Source organism: Stegostoma tigrinum, chromosome 18 (assembly GCF_030684315.1).
Source record: "Stegostoma tigrinum isolate sSteTig4 chromosome 18, sSteTig4.hap1, whole genome shotgun sequence".
Classification (NCBI taxonomy): domain Eukaryota; kingdom Metazoa; phylum Chordata; class Chondrichthyes; order Orectolobiformes; family Stegostomatidae; genus Stegostoma; species Stegostoma tigrinum.
In genome coordinates, this window is record NC_081371.1 from 60,262,741 (window position 1) to 60,285,200 (window position 22,460).

General features: G+C 45.3%; 1 protein-coding gene across 2 annotated transcripts in view; it reads right to left on the bottom strand.

Annotated features, from left to right (window-relative positions):
- pah (phenylalanine hydroxylase) overlaps positions 1–22,460 on the bottom strand; it is a 90,812-nt gene that overhangs the window by 65,663 nt on the left and 2,689 nt on the right. For both annotated transcript variants that reach the window (XM_059652584.1, XM_048549293.2), the window contains exon 2: positions 18,252–18,359. In XM_059652584.1, the coding sequence (XP_059508567.1) occupies positions 18,252–18,359 (108 nt within the window). The remainder of the gene's footprint in view (positions 1–18,251; positions 18,360–22,460) is intronic.

Genomic DNA, 22,460 nt, shown 5'->3' on the forward strand with positions numbered 1-22,460 from the left:
AGGCAACCAGCTTGTAACTGATGTCCATTTCAAGCCCACCGACTCCCACAGTTACCTAGAATACACCTCCTCCCACCCACCCTCCTGCAAAAATTCCATCCCCTATTCCCAATTCCTCCGCCTCCACCACATCTGCTACCACGATGAGGCATTCCACTCCAGTACATCCCAGATGTTCAAGTTCTTCAAGGACCGCAACTTTCCCCCCACAGTAGTCGAGAACGCACTTGACCGCGTCTCCCGCATTTCCCGCCACACATCCCTCACACCCCGCCCCCACAATAACCGCCAAAAGAGAATCCCCCTCATTCTCACACGCCACCCCACCAACCTCCGGATACAACGCCTCATCCTCCGACACTTCTGCCATCTACAATCCGAACACACCACCCAAGACATTTTTCCATCCCCACCCTTGTCTGCTTTCCGGAGAGACCACTCTCTCCATGACTCCCTTGTTCGCTCCACACTGCCCTCCAACCCCACCACACCCGGCACCTTCCCCTGCAACCACAGGAAATGCTACACTTGCCCCCACACCTCCTCCCTCACCCCTATCCCAGGCCCCAAGATGACATTCCACATTAAGCAGAGGTTCACCTGCACATCTGCCAATGTGGTATACTGTATCCATTGTACCCGGTGTGGCTCCCTCTACATTGGGGAAACCAAGCGGAGGCTTGGGGACCGCTTTGCAGAACACCTCCGCTCGGTTCGCAATAAACAGCTGCACCTCCCAGTCGCAAACCACTTCCGCTCCCCCTCCCATTCTTTAGATGACATGTCCATCATGGGCCTCTTGCATTACCACAATGATGCCACCCGAAGGTTGCAGGAACAGCAACTCATATTCCGCTTGGGAACCCTGCAGCCCAATGGTATCTATGTGGACTTCACCAGCTTCAAAATCTCCCCTTCCCCCACCACATCCCAAAACCAGCCCAGTTCGTCCCCTCCCCCCACTGTACCACACAACCAACCCAGCTCTTCCCCCCCACCCACTGCATCCCAAGACCAGTCCAGCCTGTTTCTGCCTCCCTAACCTGTTCTTCCTCTCATCCATCCCTTCCTCCCACCCCAAGCCGCACCTCCATCTCCTACCTACTAACCTCATCCCACCTCCTTGACCTGTCCGTCTTCCCTGGACTGACCTATCCCCTCCCTACCTCTCCACCTATACTCTCTTCTCCACCTATCTTATTTTCTCTCCATCTTCAGTCCACCTCCCCCTCTCTCCCTATTTATTCCAGAACCCTCACCCCATCCCCCTCTCTGATGAAGGGTCTAGGCCCGAAACGTCAGCTTTTGTGCTCCTGAGATTCTGCTGGGCCTGCTGTGTTCACCCAGCCTCACATTTTATTATCATGGTTTTAGACTTGTGTCCATCTTCAAATAATGTGCCAATGCTTTTGCCTTCTTTTGTCCAAAAGACTCTTTCACAAGGTTTTAATTGGTGTAGAGGGAGTACTACCTTCAGAGGTTATCTCTGACAAATCCTCTTCAGAATAGTAACCCTCATGCCCTTTGCTGCACTATGTTCCAAAAAACTGGTCAATAGATTATTAGGGTTACTGTCTGTATGGCCTGAGTTAGAGCCTGATAATCCTGAAGTTCTGACTTACCTTGAGCTGATCTTCAAGTACCTTCCAGATCTTTTTTGGATTTTTGTGATTGCCCATGGAAAGATTGGATGTGTAACCTTCTCAAAGTCTTTATAAAGTGCCAATAACACACAAGATTTTTACAGCTTTTCTTTTTCCATGGGGTTACTTATCATTTAATCAGCAAAACAGAACTGCAAATGCTGTTCGAAAATTTGTAACCCAGTAAAATTGTTATTCCATGCTGCCCAATCTATAATGACATGATTACATTCCATTTCTTTGTGCAGGATGATTTTTGTTTCAGAAATGAAGTGCCATGCAGTCTTTGTTTATTTCTTCTGATACTTTTGCTTCTCTCTCACTCCGTTTTTCTTTGCATCTGCGCCTCTTTATTTTGCCCTGTTACTATTCCTTTAAGAATTGCAGGCTAGACACCTTAGTAGTGCAGGCTTCTAGTTTAGGATTTGCAGGCTTACAGTTGCAAGTTTGTGTTTGTAAATGGTAAGGTGTGAAAGCATAACACATGCTTTGTTTAGGTTTATGCTGATTTGGAGAAAGAGAATATGGTGGAACTGGTCAGGGTTTGGACAGGTAGGGCTTTTTTAACATTGGAGGTTTCCTTGTTAGTGTTTGGAACTCCATTTTCTGTTTAGAAACACTTTGGGGCTATACTTTCAGGACCATTTAACTGATTTCTTTTAAACAAGAAAAACAGATCAGCAATCTTTGGTGGTGTTTAAAGGTGAAAAGAGATGTAAAATGCTCATGTGCAGGCTTGCAGCCAATAGGTTTGATTGTGTATGTAACTGCAGCACTTTTAGTTGTAAAGTAAGACACTTTTAGAATCTGTATCCGATGGTGCTGTTTGTCTGAATTCTCTGTTGTCCAGATCTCTTGTCCAACTGATCTTCAATCAGTTTTCCAAATAGCTACTGCCAAGTTATTAGAGTGATTTACGGACAGCCAATGCATCAAAGCATGATGTGCGTTTGCCTCCAACAGTTTTTACTTGATGTAGCAAGGCTTACATTATCTCCCATAACATAACAAGCTGGGTACGGATATCATGGTATTGAATAATCCAAAAGATGTTTATAATGGTGAGCAATTATACATAAACATTGTTATAATTAAGCAGCATGCTTGCAGTAGGCTGCCATGCTTTAAGTGATCCCAGGGTAAGGCAGAGTCTGGGATGTTTATACTTTATATCTTTATTTTTAAACCTTGTTATCTTAGTCAAATGCTGTGTTACACAGATGATATTGTGAATATATCACATTATGATATACTGTCATAACCCTAGCCCTATCACAGACAGCTTGCTCTGGACAAGCCTGTCAGATCACTCCCACACACAACAGATCCACAGTCCATGCTGGTGTTCATGCTCTAATCAAGCCACCTTACTTTGTTTTCCATGTAACCCTGTCATGAATTCCCTTCCCCCAACTCATGCTTGCCTAGAATTTTCAGAAGAACTACATTCTGATGAAAGGCCACAACTTGAAACTTTAACTTTCTCTTTCTATCCACAAATGTGGCTTGACCTGCTGAATATTTTCAGCAATTTCTGCTTTTTGTTTTAAAGATACCGAGCATCTGCAGGTTTTGCTTTTGGTTTGGAGAATTGAGCATTGAAAATCTTGAAGTTACATGTTAATCATTGAACTTCCCCACATATTGTGAGAATGGCAATTTTTCCAAAGCTAAGAAAATTGAAGTCATAGAATCATACAACATGGAAGTAGACCCTTCAATCCAACCAGTCCATGCCAAATATAGTACCAAATGAAACTAGTCCCATTGCTTCCTCCTGGCCCATTATCCCCCCAAAGCTTTCCTTTCATATATCTAAGCAAATGACTTTTAAGTATTGTAATTGCATTTACTTCGTCAGCAAGTTCATTCCACACGCAAGCCAAGTGTCTGGAGAAAAACTCCCCCCAGTTGCTGCTCTAACAATCTGAGGGTTATTTGGAAAAGAAAGTTCTTGAAAAGAGAACAAGTGGCTGGAAGAGCATCTAATGCAATAAAATTGGTAGAAAGAACCATCACGATGGCAGGAATGAGCAATAGTTGATAAAGCATATTTTTCAATGAATTTGAGAACAGTTAAGACAAAAAGACTTGTTGGTGGAAACTATCTTTGAAGTTAATAACTGCAAGTGCTCTGTAAGTAGATCGATTTCAAACAATTTGGAAGGAGGTTCACTTGAAATTCAGTTTGTGACATGTGTTATTTATATTAGCAATATAAATTAGAGAGTTGGAGAGTCTAGGACCAGAAGGCATAGACTCAGAATAAAGAGGCACCAACTGCAGACTGAAATGAGGAGTCATTTCTTCTCTCAGAGTCTTTGGAGCACCTGGCAATCCTCTACAACAATGTGAAAACTTTACTGTTAAAAAATTGGGCTTACAACCCCAAGAGTAGGAGGGTGAATATCAGAGGAGCTGCTTGTGAATTTGAGTTCTGTTATAATCAGGAGATAAGCCAATTTCAGAAAAAAGTGATGCAAAACTGTCAGCATGTAAAGTTTTAAGGGTCTTGACAGGGTAAATGCTGAGAGAATGTTTTCCCTTATGGGAGAGACTCAGATCTGAAGGTATAGTCTCAGAATAAAAGGGTGCCAATATAAGACTGAAATGAGGAGAAATTTCTTTTCTTAGAGGGTTGAGAGTATTTGGAGCTCCTTGCCATAGAGTGGTGTGGCGACAGAGCTCTCGTGTATATTTAAGGCAGGGACGAATAGATTCTTGTTGGAGAATCAAGGGTTATGGGGAAAAGCAGAAAAGTAGATGTGGAGAATGTCGGATTAGCCATGATCCTATTGAATGATGGAGCAGGATTGAGGGGCCAAATGGCCTCCTCCTGTTCCTATTTCTGAAGGTCTTGTGGTCTTATAAATCAATATGACTTCCAATAGAGGCTCAGAGGGTGGAATGAAAAATTGAAAGCTATGCTGTGCGTGAAATTGATTGATTGCCAGTCTAAAATGATGATCAGGTTTGTGCCAAGCTCTCCACATCGAGCAACTTGTACTCGTTGTGAAAGGCACTTTAGAAGACAGAAGGAAGGAAGCTTATGAATGGTTTGATGCTAACAGAAATAAGTTAAGTATACCCACTAATTCCCTCCACGAGCATCCGTATCACAATGGAGTCCATGTTGGTGGCTCTTATTGGAGCTGATTTAGCCAAATATGTTAATCCATGTCAAGTGACTTTTATACAGAGTGTGGGAAATCAGAGCTGGAGATGGCCATTCAGCCCTTCAAGTCTGCTGGGCCATTCAATGAGTCAATATTGCTCTTCCAATTCAACACTACTTTATCACACTGCTCTCACACCCCGTCATCCTTCAATATTCATAAAACTGACAATCTCTGACTTTGATCTTCCTAACCATTGAATGATATAACGCTGGAGAAGATTACAGAGATAGGTAGGAGTGAGATTTCAAGACAAGGATGCAAATTTTAAAATCAAGTTCGTACCAGACCAGGATACATTACGGGTTAACAAGCCTAGGGACAATGGGTGGATGGGACTTGGTGCCAGTGCTGGATCATCAGAACCCTACAGCAGTGGAGAAATGTTTAGTTAAATGCTCTTGAATACTATTGAACTAATATAGGCAGGTCATGAAGTTTAACCAGAACAAGGGGGCACATATTTAAGGTGAAAGGCAGGGGAATTAGAGGGAGTTCTGAGAAAGGGTAACCGGACCTGAAACATTAACTCTGATTTTTCTCTTCACAGATGCTGCCAGACCTGCTGAACTTTTCCAGCAAAGATAATAAAATGTGAGGCTGGATGAACACAGCAGGCCTAGCAGCATCTCAGGAGCACAAAAGCTGACGTTTCGGGCCTAGACACTTCATCAGAGAGGGGGATGGGGTGAGGGTTCTGGGGTAAATAGGGAGAGAGTGGGAGGTGGACCGAAGATGGAGAGAAAAGAAGATAGGTGTAGAGGAGAGTATAGGTGGGGAGGTAGGGAGGGGATAGGTCAGTCCAGGGAAGACGGACAGCTCACGGAGGTGGGATGAGGTTGGTAGGTAGGAGATGGAGGTGCGGCTTGGGGTGGGAGGAAGGGATGGGTGAGAGGAAGAACAGGTTAGGGAGGCAGAGACAGGTTGGACTGGTTTTGGGATGCAGTGGGTGGAGGGCAAGAGCTGGGCTGGTTGTGTGGTGCAGTGGGGGGAGGGGACGAACTGGGCTGGTTTTGGGATGCGGTGGGGGAAGGGGAGATTTTGAAGCTGGTGAAGTCCACATTGATACCATTGGGCTGCAGGGTTCCCAAGTGGAATATGAGTTGCTGTTCCTGCAGCCTTCGGGTGGCATCATTGTGGCCCTGCAGGAGGTCCATGATGGACATGTCATCTAAAGAATGGGAGGGGGAGTGGAAGTGGTTCGCGACTGGGAGGTGCAGTTGTTTATTGTGAACCGAGCGGAGGTGTTCTGCAAAGTGGTCCCCAAGCCTCCGCTTGTTTTCCCCAATGTAGTGGAAGCCACACCGGGTACCGTGGATGCAGTATACCACATTGGCAGATGTGCAGGTGAACCTCTGCTTAATGTGGAAAGTCATCTTGGGGCCTGGGATAGGGGTGAGGGAGAAGGTGTGGGAGCAAGTGTAGCATTTCCTGCGGTTGCAGGGGAAGGTGCCGGGTATGGTGGGGTTGGAGGGCAGTGTGGAGCGAACAAGGGAGAACTTTTCCAGCAATATCTGTTTTTGTTTCAGATTTAGAGGGCATATCACAAAAAGTTCCTTTACCCAAAGGATGGTGGGTTTCTGGAATGCACTACCTGTTTCATTTAACCAGAAAAAAACTATTCACTTCTGTCTGGAACATATTCCAGAATGACTTTCCATGGCTCTCTGGGGTCCAGAATTCCAAACATTCAAACTCTTTGAACAAAGGAACTTTTCTTCATAAAAGCTGAAAGTACTGCAGATGCTATAAATCAGAAACTAAAGCAGAAGTTACTGGAAAAGCTCAGCAATGCTGGCAGCATCTATAAAGAGAGATAAGAGTTAACATTGTGGGTCCAGTGGCCCTTCTTCAATCTGAAATGACTAGCACCTTGTTGGTTTTTACTTGGGATGTGGTGGTCCTCTGGATTGCTGATTTGTTATTGCCTGCTTTATACTAACACTGAAAGCAGTAACCAATCCCTTAGGTCCAATTCCAAAAGGGCAGCATGATGACTTAGTGATTAGCACTGTTGCTTCACACTGCCAGGAACATGGGTTCAATTCTAGCCTTGGGTGACTGTCTGTGTCAAGTTTGTACAGTGCCTGTGTGTGTTTCCACTAGCTGTATCAGTTTCTTCTCTCAGTTCAAAGATGTGCAGTTAGGTGTGTTAGCCATGGTAAAAGTGGGGCTGTGGGGATAGAGTTGGGGCTAGGTCTGGGTGGGAAGATCTGAAGCGTCAGTGTAGGCATGATGGCCACTTTCTGCACTGTGGAGCCTCCATGAATTCAGAACATGCTCTGATAATTTTGTTTGATCTCCAGCTTGTGTCCCTGGAATGTTGTGCCTCTAACAGATCCTATTATTGGCAAAAATAGCCTTTCCCATCGAGTCAAGTTTTAAAGCTTGTCCAGGCTAACCAAGGCATCATTTTATCAACTGGCCCATGTCTGGGCTCAGCGGCCCAGCTGTGAATGACAAAATTCAGGCACCCAGATTGATATAACTGCTTTGGAGCAGGGTAAAATTTAACGTAGTGACCATGAGGAAAAAGTCTGACCACTAGCGCAACTTGTATTTTGTAAAAGTGGTAGTATGCAGCGTGTGTTTAGAAAGCAGTGTCGAGGATCAAAGGGCAGTGTATGGCAGGAGGATAAGGGGGTGGAGGTCAGTGCAAACTGCAACAATGAACCTGTACCAAACAAATTATTTGGAATGCTACAGAACAGTTGTGTAATTTCCTAATCTAAACAGTGACTGCACATGAAGTGGAAAATGAAAGGCGGAAACTGAACATGAGACCCAATAGGTTGTTTGGAACTATCCCTCCTCCAAGTGTTATTTCCCAATTATCCCTCTCATGACTTTTGGCATGACATGAAAGATTCAAATAACTTGTTGGATGATGTCTGCATGGCCCAGAGAGGGACTATGAGGTGTATTTACTCAAGAGATTTCTTTTCCCCGAACTTACATGACGCAATATGTATATTGAGTTAGCTGCTCCAAGGTTATAACTGTAGCGTTTAGATAATGTACCACACAATCAAAATTCTAAAGAGAAAGAGTGAACAAGATCTTCGGGAGAGAGATGGTAGAAGTTGCGGGGGGGGGGGAGCCTGATAAAAGGCTATAAGTTGTGGAAGTGTTTGTTGGGGAGAAAATTGTTCACATTAATGGGGAGGGAGACTAAAATAACAGCCATAAGATAGGACAGACAATAATAAATCAGAAATTCAGGATAAACCTGGAGTGGGGGTGTCCAAAACTAGAGGGCATAGGGTTAAAGGTGAGAGGGGAAGGAAAGATTTAAAAGGGTCTTAAGGGGCAATTTCTTCCAGCAGAGGATGGTGCGTGTATAGAATGAGCTGCTTACGGTGGAGACTGGCACAATTACAACATTTAAAAGGCATTTGGGTAGATATGTGAGTAGGAAGGGTTTAGAAGGATATGAACCAAATGCTGGCAAATGGGACTAGATTTATCTAGGATATCTGGTCAGCATGGCTGAGTTGGGCCAAAGGGTCTATTTCCATGTGTATATCTCTGTGAATCTATGACTCTATGATATGTGAAAGCGCTTTTTCACAAATCGGTGCATTTTAAAATTGTCCTGAGGCAAAAGCTACTGCCATTTGTACGCAGTAGGATCCCTTTGACAGAAGACAAGACAACTCCCATCAGTAAACCTTACCCATGATAAGTAGAAAACAGCAAATACTGGAGATGATATTAGTATGGGGAGAATGCTTAAGAGAGATGGTGCAGATGCGATGGACTGAAAGTTTGCCCTTATAGCTGTTACAACAGATTCTATTCAGGGGATTAAATCTGAAGTGGTCTACAGAGAAATCATCTGAAGTTTGCCCCTCCCAATTGCTTTCTCCAACTTTCTCCAAGTAACTTTCTCCTACTCCAACACCTTCAAGATCTCTGCACTCTTCCATTTCTAATCTCTTGCACATCCCTGATTGTATTTGTCATTTTGCTGCCAGGAGTTCAGCTACCTGTGTCCTTACCTCTGGAATTCCTTGCCTAAACCTCTCCTCCTGTCGGTGCTCCATCTCTTCTTTGTGAAGACGTTCCGTGTGCATCATCAATACCATGACTCAGCAATTGACTGGCTCAGAAAGAGTCTGAAGTGGTGAATGACGCATCTAGGGATGTCAGCAGCAGCAAAGGGTGGGGGAAGGCAGTGGCCAGCAGCAGGGTTTGGGTGAGGGAAGTGTTGAGCAGTAGGGGCTGGGGGCAGGCAGTGTTTAGCAGCAGGGGATGGGGACAGGCAGTGTATAGCAGTAGGGGATGGGGACAGGCAGTGTTTAGAAGTAGGAGATGTGGGCAGGCAGTGTTCTGCAGCAGGGGATGGAGGCAGGCAGTGTTTAGCAGTAAGGGATGGGGGCAGGCAGTGTTTAGCAGTAGGGAATGGGGGCAAGAAGTGTATAGCAGTAGGGATGGGGGCAGGCAGTGATTAGCAGTAGGGGCTGGGGGCAAGCAGTGTTTAGCAGTAGGGGATTGGGGCAGGCAGTGTTTAGCAGTAAGGGCTGGGGGCAGGCAGTGTTGAGCAGTAGGGGCTGGGGGCAGGCAGTGTTTAGCAGTATGGATGGGGGCAAGAAGTCTTTAGCAGTAGGGAATGGGGGCAGGAAGTGTTTTGCAGTAGGGAATGGGGGCAGGCAGTGTTCATCAGTAGGGAATGGGAGCAGGCAGTGTTTTGCAGTAGGGGATGGGGGCAGGCAGTGTTCATCAGTAGGGAATGGGAACAGGCAGTGTTTACCAGTAGGGGATGGGGGCAGCCAGTGTTTAGCAGCAGGAAATGGGGGCCGGCGGTGTTTAGCAGCAGGAAATGGGGGCCGGCGGTGTTTAGCAGTAGGGGATGGGAGCAGGCAGTGTTTTGCAGTAGGGAATGGGGGCAGGCAGTGTTTTGCAGCAGGGGATGGGGGCAGCCAGTGTTTTGCAGGTAGGGATTGGGGGCAGGCAGTGATTAGCAGTAGGGAATGGGGGCAGGCAGTGTATAGCAGTAGGGGCTGGGGGCAGGCAGTGTTTTGCAGTAGGGGATGGGGGCCGGCAGTGTTTAGCAGTAGGGAATGGGGGCAGGCAGTGTTTTGCAGTAGGGAATGGGGGCAGGCAGTGTTTTGCAGTAGGGGATGGGGGCCGGCAGTGTTTAGCAGTAGGGAATGGGGGCAGGCAGTGTTTTGCAGTAGGGAATGGGGGCAGGCAGTGTTTAGCAATAGGGAATGGGGGCAGGCAGTGTTTAGCAGTGGGGAATGGGGGCAGGCAGTGTTTAGCATGAGGAAATGGGGGCAGGCAGTGTTTAGCAGTAGTGAACGGGGGCAGGCAGTGTTTAGCAGTAGGGAATGGGGGCAGGCAGTGTTTAGCGTTAGGGAATGGGGGCAGGCAGTGTTTAGCAGTAGTGAACGGGGGCAGGCAGTGTTTAGCAGTAGGGAATGGGGGCAGGCAGTGTTTAGCGTTAGGGAATGGGGGCAGGCAGTGTTTAGCAGTAGTGAACGGGGGCAGGCAGTGATTAGCAATAGGGAATGGGGGCAGGCAGTGTTTAGCAGTAGGGATTGGGGGCAGGCAGTGATTAGCAGTAGGGGCTGGGGGCAGGCAGTGTTTTGCAGTAGGGGATGGGGGCTGGCAGTGTTTAGCTGTAGGGAATGGGGGCAGGCAGTGTTTTGCAGTAGGGAATGTGGGCAGGCAGTGTTAAGCAGTAGGGACTGGAGGTATTCCAGTAACCAGCAGCACTATGTAGAGGATGCAAGTGTTTGGCAGCAGGGCTATAAGGGGAAGGTGTCCAGCAGCAGTAGGTGGGGGAGGGCAGTGGATAGCAGCAGGGATGGACTGCAAGGCAGGAGTAATTAGCAAACAAAACACAATGCCTGGCCTCAAAAGGAGACATTGGCATAAATAACCAAATGTTTGGTTGGAAAAGTCTGTATTTGGTTTGAAAAGTATGCTTCAAAGGAGCAGGCAGGGTTAGAGAGGGAAGAGAGGGTTAGGACGGAATTCCAGCACTTAGCTCCCAGGCAACTCATTGGACAGTCACTGATTTTGGATTAGAATTGCATTCGAGCAAAAAGCCACAATTGGAATGCACAGAGAGCTTGGAGGATTGTAGGACTGGAGGAGGCTACAGGAGCAGATAGCTTTGAGAAAGAACTCTTTCCAGTGATCGTTAAGTATTGAATATCCCTTGTGAATGGTTGACCTGTGCTGACCTCAGTGGCACTGATTGTATGATGTGTATAGCTTTGCCTCTTAGGGAAGGAAATCTGGGCTCACTTCCATGTAACTTAGGCAATGTGATTAACTTTTAACTGGCCTTTGGACAATTAGAGATGGACAGCACGTTCTGACCTAGCCAGTAATATCCTCATCCCACTTGTGATATCAAAATTAATTAAAATCATGCCAGGCTATCAGCTCCGATCTCTGTACTGGATCCAAAATCCAGCCATCTCTGCTGGAACTTCATGGGTAATGAACAAAACAGGATGAGTTGAAATGGTACTGGAGTCAGTAAGCTCATTGTTTTATTTATTGCGAGGGTATCAATGAGATATATAGCTGGCCCAATTCCAGTTGTGGAATTGTGTTCTACCAAAACTCAAGAAACATGGCACCATCATTACTTTTGATTGGTAACTCATCCAAAACCTTAAACACCAACGTGCTCCTCTCCCATTACACAATAACAGCAGTGTGTACCATCTACAAGATGCTGAAGTATCTCACCAAGGCTCCTCCCAAACCTGTGACCTCCACCAGCTAGAATGACCACAGTAATAGACAGTTAGAAATATTTCTAACTCTAAATTTTCTTCCAAGTCACACATCATCCTGATGAGGACATAACATTCTCTTGATGTCCCTGGGCCAAAATGAGCATAAATTCTACTAACAGTGCTGTGAGCACACCTTCACAGCATGGACTTGTAGTAGTTCAAGAGGAAGACCAAAGACTTCATCCTCAAACGTTGGTCAAGGCTAGGCAATAAATGTTACTCTTGTCTGAAAGACCCACGCCCAAAGAATGAATAAAATCAAAGGCATCAAAACGTTTATAAATCAACCTGCAAAGACTGCTGGGGCTTCAACTTGCGTCTCCTAGCCCACAGGCAAGGGCACTGCCACTAGCCTATAAGACCCCTCATCAACAATGTCTATGCATATTCAAATATGATGACACCACCTTTGGGAGAAAATTGCTGTGAGGAAAAGTCAAGGAAGGCAGAGCTGTTAATAAACTTGATTAAGACAATGAACTTGATTAGATGAGCAATTCCCATGCCTGATGTCAGTTAATGGACAATAGTAAAAATTAAACTTGCTCCCAGGAATCAACACCCCCTTAAATTGGGCAGATGGCCCTTAGATACAATGAATTGTAGTTTATGTTTTTATTTGAGAGAGATAATAAGTGTTAACATGCATTTCAACATTCTGCATATATAACATGAGTTGCTGCAGCCTACTGACACACAAAGTGAACCCTTCCCGTTATCTGATCTGTTAAGCCCATTTACACAAATACAGACGACTTGACTGGGTGTGAGTGGCGCACAGGCTCTGGCCTTGGGTAACTCTGCATCATTCAGAACTCAAATATTTACAAAGTTCCAGCAAAGCAACAGAAATGAAGTGCACGGGGATGTCAATCCCAGTGTTACAGGAAGGTGGAAATACCGAGCATTACCAAGGTGCTCCAGCAATTCAGGAAGGATTCTCTATCTGCTGATTCCACCCTTGGGTGACTGTCTGTGTTAAGTTTGCGCATTTATCCCGTGTTTGCATGGGTTTCCTCCCGGTGCTCCAGTTTCCTTCCACAGTCCAAAGATGTGCAGACTAGATGGACTGGTCATGTTAAGTTACTCATAGTGTCCAGGGATGTGCAGGCTACGTGGATTAGCCAAAGAAAATGCAGGGTTACAGGGACAGGGTAGGGGGGTGGGACTGGGTGCAATGCTGGTTGGAGGGTTGTTGTGGATTTGATGGGCTGAATGGCCTGCTTCCATGCTGTAGGGATTATATGATATTTGATACTGGTTTCTCCATGCAATATCTCAGACGTTGTTCGGAAATGAAAGAAAGAGACACAATATGAATATGTTTAAAAACTACTTTGCAGAATTTTCAGAAGTGGAGGGTTTGAGTTTTAGGAAGAGGTTGTATAGGTTGGGACTTTCCTCATTGGAGCATGGGAGGCTGCGGGGTGACATTATAGAGGTCTGTAAAATCATGAGGGGCATAGATAAACTCAAGGTCTTTTCCCTAGAATTGGGGAGTCCAAAACTAGAGGGTACAGGTTTAAAATGAGAGTGAGAAGATTCAAAATGGACCTGAGGGCCAACATTTTAACACAGAGGTGCATACATAGAATGAGTTGCCAGAGGAAGCAGTAGAGCTGAGTACAATTACAACATTTAAAACAGAAGATGCTGGAAAAGCTCAGAAGAGTCCTGAGGAAGGGTCATCAGTCACAAAATGTTAACTCTGATTTTTATTCTTCACAGATGATGCCAGATCTCCTGCTGCTTTTCCAGCAACTTCTGTTTTTGTTCCTGATTGAAAGCATCCACAACTCTACTGGTTTTTACAACATTTAACAGACATTTGGACAGGCATATGTTTTGGAAAGGTTGAGAGGGATATATTTCAAATGCAGGAATAAGAGACTAGCTCTGTCCAGGGAACTTGGTCAGCATGGATGGGTTGGGCTGAATGGTCTGTTTCTGTGCTCTATGCCTCTAAATTACAGTGAAAATTTGCCAGAAGGAGCCAAAGACGAGGGACTTAAGTTATCTGTCAAAATGGATTGTTCACCAATTGACTTAGATTGATCAGAGTTCTCTCTCTTATCTCTGTAATATTCTCCTCCCTTAGAACGCTCCACAATCACTATACTCCTCTAAATCTGATCTCTTAATCATCCTCAATTTTAAGCCATGTACTATAGACCTTCACTTATCCAGATTCTAAGTTCGGGAATTCCCTAATTAAACCTCTCCCCTTCTTTCATCTTCTTTTAAGAGGTGCCTTCAAACTAGCCCAGAAGTCACACGACACCAAGTTATAGTCCAGCAGGACTCTTGAAATCATAAGCTTTCATAGCATTGCTCCCTCATCACATGAACCGCATAGAACAAGGGCACCGAACTTATAGGCAGGGAGATCAACGCAAGATAATTCCAAATAATTAAGAGTCAAAATATAGTGCAAATTGTGTAAGTAGAGTGTTGACAGGCTGAATAACAAGTCGTTGCAGGGAATCAAAACTGTCAGATGATTTGAGTAAGATGTCAACAGTTCAATAGCAAGCCTTAATTATTTGGATCATAGGTCATCCCTTCACTTGCTATCCAGCTGTTGACACTTTACTCACAATGGCACTTTTGATCACCTGCACAGACTTGTTATTCAAACGATTCACACTCCACTCAAACCATTTGTACTATCTTTTGATACTCTTAGTTACCTGGAATTATCTTGCAATGATCTCTCCACCAATAAATTCTGTGCCCATGTGCCTCCAACCACTTCACCTGACAGAGGAGCAGTGTAATTCAAAATAAACCTAGTGCCTGGCGACTTCTGACTTTTCCTACCCCAGTCCAACTTCAGCACCTCCATACTCAAACTAGCTGCGTGACAAAGTCACCTATTACTTCCCATGTATCTCTGTGTCAAATATAGAACATAGAACATAGAACATTACAGCACAGTACAGGCCCTTCAGCCCTCGATGTTGTGCCGACCTGTCATACTGATCTCAAGCCCATCTAACCTACACTATTCCATGTACGTCCATATGCTTGTCCAATGACAACTTAAATGTACCTAAAGTTGGCAAATCTACTACCGTTGCAGGCAAAGCGTTCCATTCCCTTACTTCTCTCTGAGTAAAGAAACTACCTCTGACATCTGTCCTATATCTTTTGCCCCTCAATTTAAAGCTATGCCCCCTTGTGCTCGCCATCACCATCCTAGCAAAAAGGCTCTCCCTAACCACCCTATCTAACCCTCTGATTATTTTATATGTTTCAATTAAGTCACCTCTCAACCTTCTTCGCTCTAATGAAAACAGCCTCAAGTCCCTCAGCCTTTCCTCGTAATACCTTCCCTCCATACCAGGCAACATCCTAGTAAATCTCCTCTGCACCCTTTCCAAAGCTTCCACATTCTTCTTATAATGCGGTGACCAGAACTGTACACAATACTCCACGTGCGGCCGCACCAGAGTTTTGTACAGCTTCACCATAACCTCTTGGTTCCGGAACTCGATCCCTCTATTAATAAAAGCTAAAACACTGTATGCCTTCTTAACAGCCCTGTCAACCTGGGTGGCAACTTTCAAGGATCTGTGTACATGGTTTGATATGGTTTGAAACTGCTCCTGTGAAGTATCTTGGGGCAGAGATAATGGGAACTGCAGATGCTGGAGATTCCAAGATAATAAAATGTGAGGCTGGACGAACACAGCAGGCTAAGCAGCATCTCAGGAGCACAAAAGCTGACGTTTCGGGCCTAGACCCTTCATCAGAGAGGGGGATGGGGGGAGGGAACTGGAATAAATAGGGAGAGAGGGGGAGGCGGACCGAAGATGGAGAGTAAAGAAGATAGGTGGAGAGAGTGTAGGTGGGGAGGTAGGGAGGGGATAGGTCAGTCCAGGGAAGACGGACAGGTCAAGGAGGTGGGATGAGGTTAGTAGGTAGCGGGGGGTGCGGCTTGGGGTAGGAGGAAGGGATGGATGAGAGGAAGAACCGGTTAGGGAGGCAGAGACAGGTTGGACTGGTTTTGGGATGCAGTGGGTGGGGGGGAAGAGCTGGGCTGGTTGTGTGGTGCAGTGGGGGGAGGGGACGAACTGGGCTGGTTGAGGGATGCAGTAGGGGAAGGGGAGATTTTGAAACTGGTGAAGTCCACATTGATACCATATGGCTGCAGGGTTCCCAGGCGGAATATGAGTTGCTGTTCCTGCAACCTTCGGGTGGCATCATTGTGGCAGTGCAGGAGGCCCATGATGGACATGTCATCAAGAGAATGGGAGGGGGAGTGGAAATGGTTTGCGACTGGGAGGTGCAGTTGTTTTTTGCGAACTGAGCAGAGGTGGTCTGCAAAGCGGTCCCCAAGCCTCCGCTTGGTTTCCCCAATGTAGAGGAAGCCGCACCGGGTACAATGGATGCAGTATACCACATTGGCAGATGTGCAGGTGAACCTCTGCTTGATGTGGAATGTCATCTTGGGGCCTGGGATGGGGGTGAGGGAGGAGGTGTGGGGACAAGTGTAGCATTTCCTGCGGTTGCAGGGGAAGGTGCCGGGTGTGGTGGGGTTGGAGGGCAGTGTGGAGCGAACAAGGGAGTCACGGAGAGAGTGGTCTCTCCGGAAAGCAGACAGGGGAGGGGATGGAAAAATGTCTTGGCTGGTGGGGTCGGATTGTAAATGGCGGAAGTGTCCGACACTTCCGCCATTTACAATCCGACCCCACCACCCAAGACATTTTTCCATCCCCTCCCCTGTCTGCTTTCCGGAGAGACCACTCTCTCCATGACTCCCTTGTTCGCTCCACACTGCCCTCCAACCCCACCACACCCGGCACCTTCCCCTGCAACCGCAGGAAATGCTACACTTGTCCCCACACCTCCTCCCTCACCCCCATCCCAGGCCCCAAGATGATATTCCACATCAAGCAGAGGTTCACCTGCACATCTGCCAATGTGGTATACTGCATCCACTGTACCCGGTGCGGCTTCCTCTACATTGGGGAAACCAAGCGGAGGCTTGGGGACCGCTTTGCAGAACACCTCCGCTCAGTTCGCAACAAACAACTGCACCTCCCAGTCGCAAACCATTTCCACTCCCCCTCCCATTCTCTTGATGACATGTCCATCATGGGCCTTCTGCACTGCCACAATGATGCCACCCGAAGGTTGCAGGAACAGCAACTCATATTCCGCCTGGGAACCCTGCAGCCATATGGTATCAATGTGGACTTCACCAGTTTCAAAATCTCCCCTTCCCCTACTGCATCCCTCAACCAGCCCAGTTCGTCCCCTCCCCCCACTGCACCACACAACCAGCCCAGCTTTTCCCCCCCACCCACTGCATCCCAAAACCAGTCCAACCTGTCTCTGCCTCCCTAACCGGTTCTTCCTCTCACCCATCCCTTCCTCCCACCCCAAGCCGCACCCCCCGCTACCTACTAACCTCATCCCACCTCCTTGACCTGTCCGTCTTCCCTGGACTGACCTATCCCCTCCCTACCTCCCCACCTACACTCTCTCCACCTATCTTCTTTACTCTCCATCTTCGGTCCGCCTCCCCCTCTCTCCCTATTTATTCCAGTTCCCTACCCCCATCCCCCTCTCTGATGAAGGGTCTAGGCCCGAAACGTCAGCTTTTGTGCTCCTGAGATGCTGCTTGGCCTGCTGTGTTCGTCCAGCCTCACATTTTATTATCTAAGTATCTTGGGGCAGTTAGCTACATTCAAAGCTCCATATAAATTCAGAACTTTCTATCCAAAATTTGAGCAGTTTGAAAGAGCTAAGTCAGAATGTCTGTTTCCTTCAGCAAGTGAATCAGCAATTAGAAGCTATAGATTGAACACAATTGGCAAAAGAATTCGGGGGTTATCAGAATTTTTGTTCACACAGATGATTAGTATGAACTGGATCGTATGACCTGAAAATAATACGAAATAAGATTCTACCAGAACTTCCAAAATATAATTGAAAATGTGCTTGCAGGAGTCAAGCTTGCAGGAATTTTGGGAAAATTCTGATGTGTGCAATTAAAGTCAATAGTTATTATGTTCGACAAGAAGGTAGTTTTTTTAAAAAGTTTCCACTCTTGATAGTTAATGTGGTGGAAAACATGGCTGCAGGCAAGCCTGAGTTCTAGCTTGAGCTGGGAAGAGGGATCCATGATGCCGCTCTCCATTGGACTGGAAACTCAATGGTTAATTCCCTGCTCCCAACCTGACTCCCTAAATCCAGCTGCAGCAAACTGTGGCCTTGAATGATTCACGCCTTACATCCTCTTGTAACATCCGGACACTGTGATATGATCCATTGACTAATACAGAAAGTACTCAGAATGATGCAAGATACATGTAAACTCAACATACCTGTAACATTTTCAGAAGAATCAATGCAGATTGCTCTACAGAATTCTAAAAGGCAGTGTGGTCCTTCTCATTAGAAGCAACCTCCTGTCTAATGGCGACTTCTTCAAATATCTCAAATTACTAGCATACTTTACCCCAAAATCTCCATATTCACAAGAAATTAATTCTATTCTAGCAATCTGCAATAATTGAAAGAAAGACAAGTTGGAAGAATGTATTGTGAACTGGTGAGGGGACAAAAGCGAAGGGCAGAGCTTTACTGTTTTTCTCATTTTAATATGAATCAGAGATATGAGCTATGGGGCTAATGGCCATAAGCAGATAGCAAATTATTACCTCAAACAGTCGCAAGGCTTTGGCCAAGGCACCAACTTCTTCCTTTAACGAGAAAATGAGAGTCACTTCATCACCAGTGGTAAATTTTTCCTCAATATATATTGATCTCTAGAAAGGGGAAGAACGAACATCTTATTACAGATTGACCAGAAGTATAACACAGTTTCCAGGATTCCAAACCTACATCAATCCCAGAAGATATTATCCCATATTGCCGTATTCATCAAAATGCTTTCCAAACCTGTGACCCCCATGACCAAGAAGATGGGCTGGAAATTGCATCTCCATGTTGCCTCCCAATTCACCATTCCATCCTGGCCTGGCAACACAGTCCTTCAGTGGCTATGCATTGAAATCCTGAATTCCCTCCTTAAAACACTTTTGGGTGTAACTACAGCAAATGGACAAAAAAGTGGCTCACCACCACCTTCTTAACTGTGACTAAGGATTAAAGATACATGGCCCGGTTAGTTTTATTTTCTTGCAAAATGAAATGAAGATTGTGAGTATCTTTGTCCGTTAAATGAGAACAGATTATCATAAAATCCCTACACTGTAGAAACAGGCCATTTGGCCCAGCAGGTACACACCAACTCTCTGAAAAGCATCCCATCCAGACCCATCCTCATCCCCATCCCCCTACCTCTGCATTTCCCATGATTAACCCACCTAGCCAGCACATTCCTGAATGCCACAGGGATTTGTGCAGTGGGAGGAAACCAGTGCACCAGCAGAAACTCATGCAGACATGGGGAGAAAGTTATCTGAGGGTGGAATTGAACCTGCGTCCCTGGCGCTGTGAGGCAGCAGTGCTACACAGCAAGTCACCACACGCCCAACAGAAACAAATCATGAGAAGGAAAGCATTCAGCATGCCACTTGTAAACAAGGGCACTATGGATACTGAAAGCTCTCTAAATTTTGAAAGCACTCGCTAAAGTAAACTAAACTGGTCTTGTTACCAACTTTTTATGCAAGCTCAAGGTTTGGTTTTTGTTCGTCCTAATAGCCATGATTCCATGAGATCTTCCAATCAAGGTGCCATAAATTATGAAAAGTTCTGAAAAGACAGTTTTCCACTGGTCAATGAATTAGTGACTAGACTGATAAACTTAAGCTCAATGCCAAATAAACAAATGGAGAAGTAAAAAAAATTTCCTTCCCGATGGATGGTTGTTGAGACATAGAATGCACTATTGACATGTTTCTGAATGCAGATTAAACAGTAGAGAAAATGTACAGGTATAGGACATTAGAGAGTGCAGCAAAAGGGGAATCTGATTAGAGAGCTGGCACAGAGGCAATAGGCTGAATGGAGTAAGAGCAAGGCAGTGAGACTGTACAAATAACTTTCGCAGAATCAGAATTGTTTTGGCAGAAAAGAAGGCCGTTCAGGCCATCATATTTTCATCAGCTCTTCGAATGAGTATCTTACTCAGTGTTGTTATTCTGCTGGTTTCCCCACATTCTTGCAAATTATTTTCATCCAAATAATTGTCCAGTGCCCTCATGATTGCCTCAACTGAGCTTGCCTCCAACTCATTTCCAGGTAGCACACTCCATACACTAACTGCTCGCTGTGAAAAATGTTTTCCTCAGACCATATTTGCTCCATTTGCAAATCAGATCAAATCTATGCCCCTCTCATTCTTGTTCATTGTACAAGTGGGAACAACTTTTCCCTGTCTACTCTTTCAACCTCCTCATGACTTTGAGAATCTCTGTTAGATCTCTTCTCAGCCCTCTTCTGTCCAAAGAGAACAGTAGAAATTTCTTAAATCTATCCTCATCACAGAGATTTCTTACTCTTGCACACCTATACCCAGCTCCCTCTGCTCCTGCATCCCCATTAGAATTGTATCCCTATTTTATACTGTCTTTCACTGTTCTTCCAACTAAAGTACATCACCTCACATTTCTGTGCATTGAACCTCATCTCTTAACTGTCTATTCACTTCACTAACTTTTTCTTTTGGATTTCTAGATTGTCCTATTCACAATTTATATTTCTTCCAAGTATTGTGTTAACTGCAAACTTTGAAATTGTCCCCTGCATCAAGATCCAGGTCATTAACATGAATCAGGAAATGCAACAGTCTGAATACTGCCCTCTGGGAACTCCACAACAAACCTTCCTGCAGCCTGACAAGTATCTCTCTGTTTCCTATCGCTCACTTGACCCAGTGATAATGAAGAAACAGCATTATTGCTGAAGCTGGGATTGTATGTATGGTTCAGAGTGGGGCTTGCAAGTGGCAGTGTACTGTGAACGTGCAGCCTTAGTATCTGGTGGTGAGGTTTTATCTTTGGAGGACATTCTCGGAGAACCTGTGGCATATCCTGTACATCGAACACCCCTCAGCCACAAGGTGCAGGTGGTACAGGGAAAGATTGGCCAAGGCAGTAGACAGGTGTCAATCAAAACTGCCACAACAACAACTTGCGATTATATTAATGTCTTTAAAATAACAAAAATCACGTGAGCTTGACATTGGTAAAACAAACATTAGAAAGTTGCAGCAGCATTAGATCTTTTCAGGAGATTGCTGAAGGTAGGAAGTGAGCAGGTTAAGGGGTTTCAGGAAATCCCACTTTCAGGCGATGTTGACAGATGATTGATCCCACCATAGATTAAGGAGGGAATTCCAGGATTTTAGCCCAGTGACAATGAAGGAATGGCAATATATTTCCAAGTCAGGATGGTGAGTGTATTGGAGGGGAACTTGGAGGTGGTGGTGTTCCCACGTATCTGCTGCCCTTGTTCTTCGAGATGAAAGTGCTGTCTAAGGATCTTTGATGTATTCCTGCATTGTATAGTGTTGATAGTACACTCTGCTTCTACCAAGCATTGGTGGAAGAAAGAATGGATTTTTGTGGATGTGGTGCTAAAAAAAAAGTGGGCTGCTTTGTCCTGGTTGGTGTCAAGCTTCTTGAATGTTATTGGGGTTGCACTCATCCAAGCAAGAAGGAAATATTTATCACACTCCTGACTTGTTTCTTTGACTCTCTGACCATTGGAATGCTTTCACTTCAAAAGTATTTCAATGTCTGGAACAGCCCATGGTCAGTCTGTGGCGTAACACTGTCTTTACCAAAGGTGTTGAGTGAGGCATTCTGTTGCATCGGAGAATCATAATTGATATGGGCGACTCTTAGTGAAATAAGTGGAGTAGCAGATTCAAACCAATTTGTTATGAGGGAACTTTCACAATAAGACAGTCTGCAACTCAGTGATAATGAACATAGACTCGTCATTGCAGGACTGTTGATCCAAAGACCCGGATAGCTTTCTGGGGACCTGGGTTCGAATCCTGCCACGGCAGATAGTGGAATTCGAATTCAATAAAAATATCTGGAGTTAAGAATCCAATGATGACCACGAATCCATTGTCAATTGTCAGAAGAACCCATCTGGCTCACTAATACCCTTCATGGAATGAAACTGCTGTCCATACCTGGTTTGGCCTATATGTAACTCCAGACCCACAGCACAATGTGGAGGTGGTACAGGAACATAGAACATAGAACATTACAGCACAGTACAGGCCCTTCAGCCCTCGATGATGTGCCGACCTGTCATACCGATCTCAAGCCCATCTAACCTACACTATTCCATGTACGTCCATATGCTTGTCCAATGATGACTTAAATGTACTTAAAGTTGGCGAATCTACTACCGTTGCAGGCAAAGTCTTCCATTCCCTTACTACTCTCTGAGTATAGAAACTACCTCTGACATCTGTCCTATATCTTTCACCCCTCAATTTAAAGCTATGCCCCCTTGTGCTCGCCATCACCATCCTAGGAAAAAGGCTCTCCCTATCCACCCTATCTAACCCTCTGATTATTTTATATGTCTCAATTAAGATTGGCCAAGGCAGTAGACAGGTGTCAATCAAAACTGCCACAACAACAACTTTGAACTGCCCTCTGCACAATTAGGAATGGGCAATAAATGCTGCCAATCCAGTGATGCGCTTATCCTATTAATGAATAAAATGAAAGAAAATCAACCAGGCTGTGGGTGAGAGGAGAATGACTGAGGAGTGATGGGTATGGGAATGGGTGTGTGAGGAATGGGTCACAAGTGTAGCTTCCCTAGGGAATGTTATGCTGATGTGAATCTGTATCTAATGATTTTAAATTCTGACAGTTGATTGAGTAAAAAGATTTGCTTTCATGTTATCAATCTCTGCCAATCATTATAGA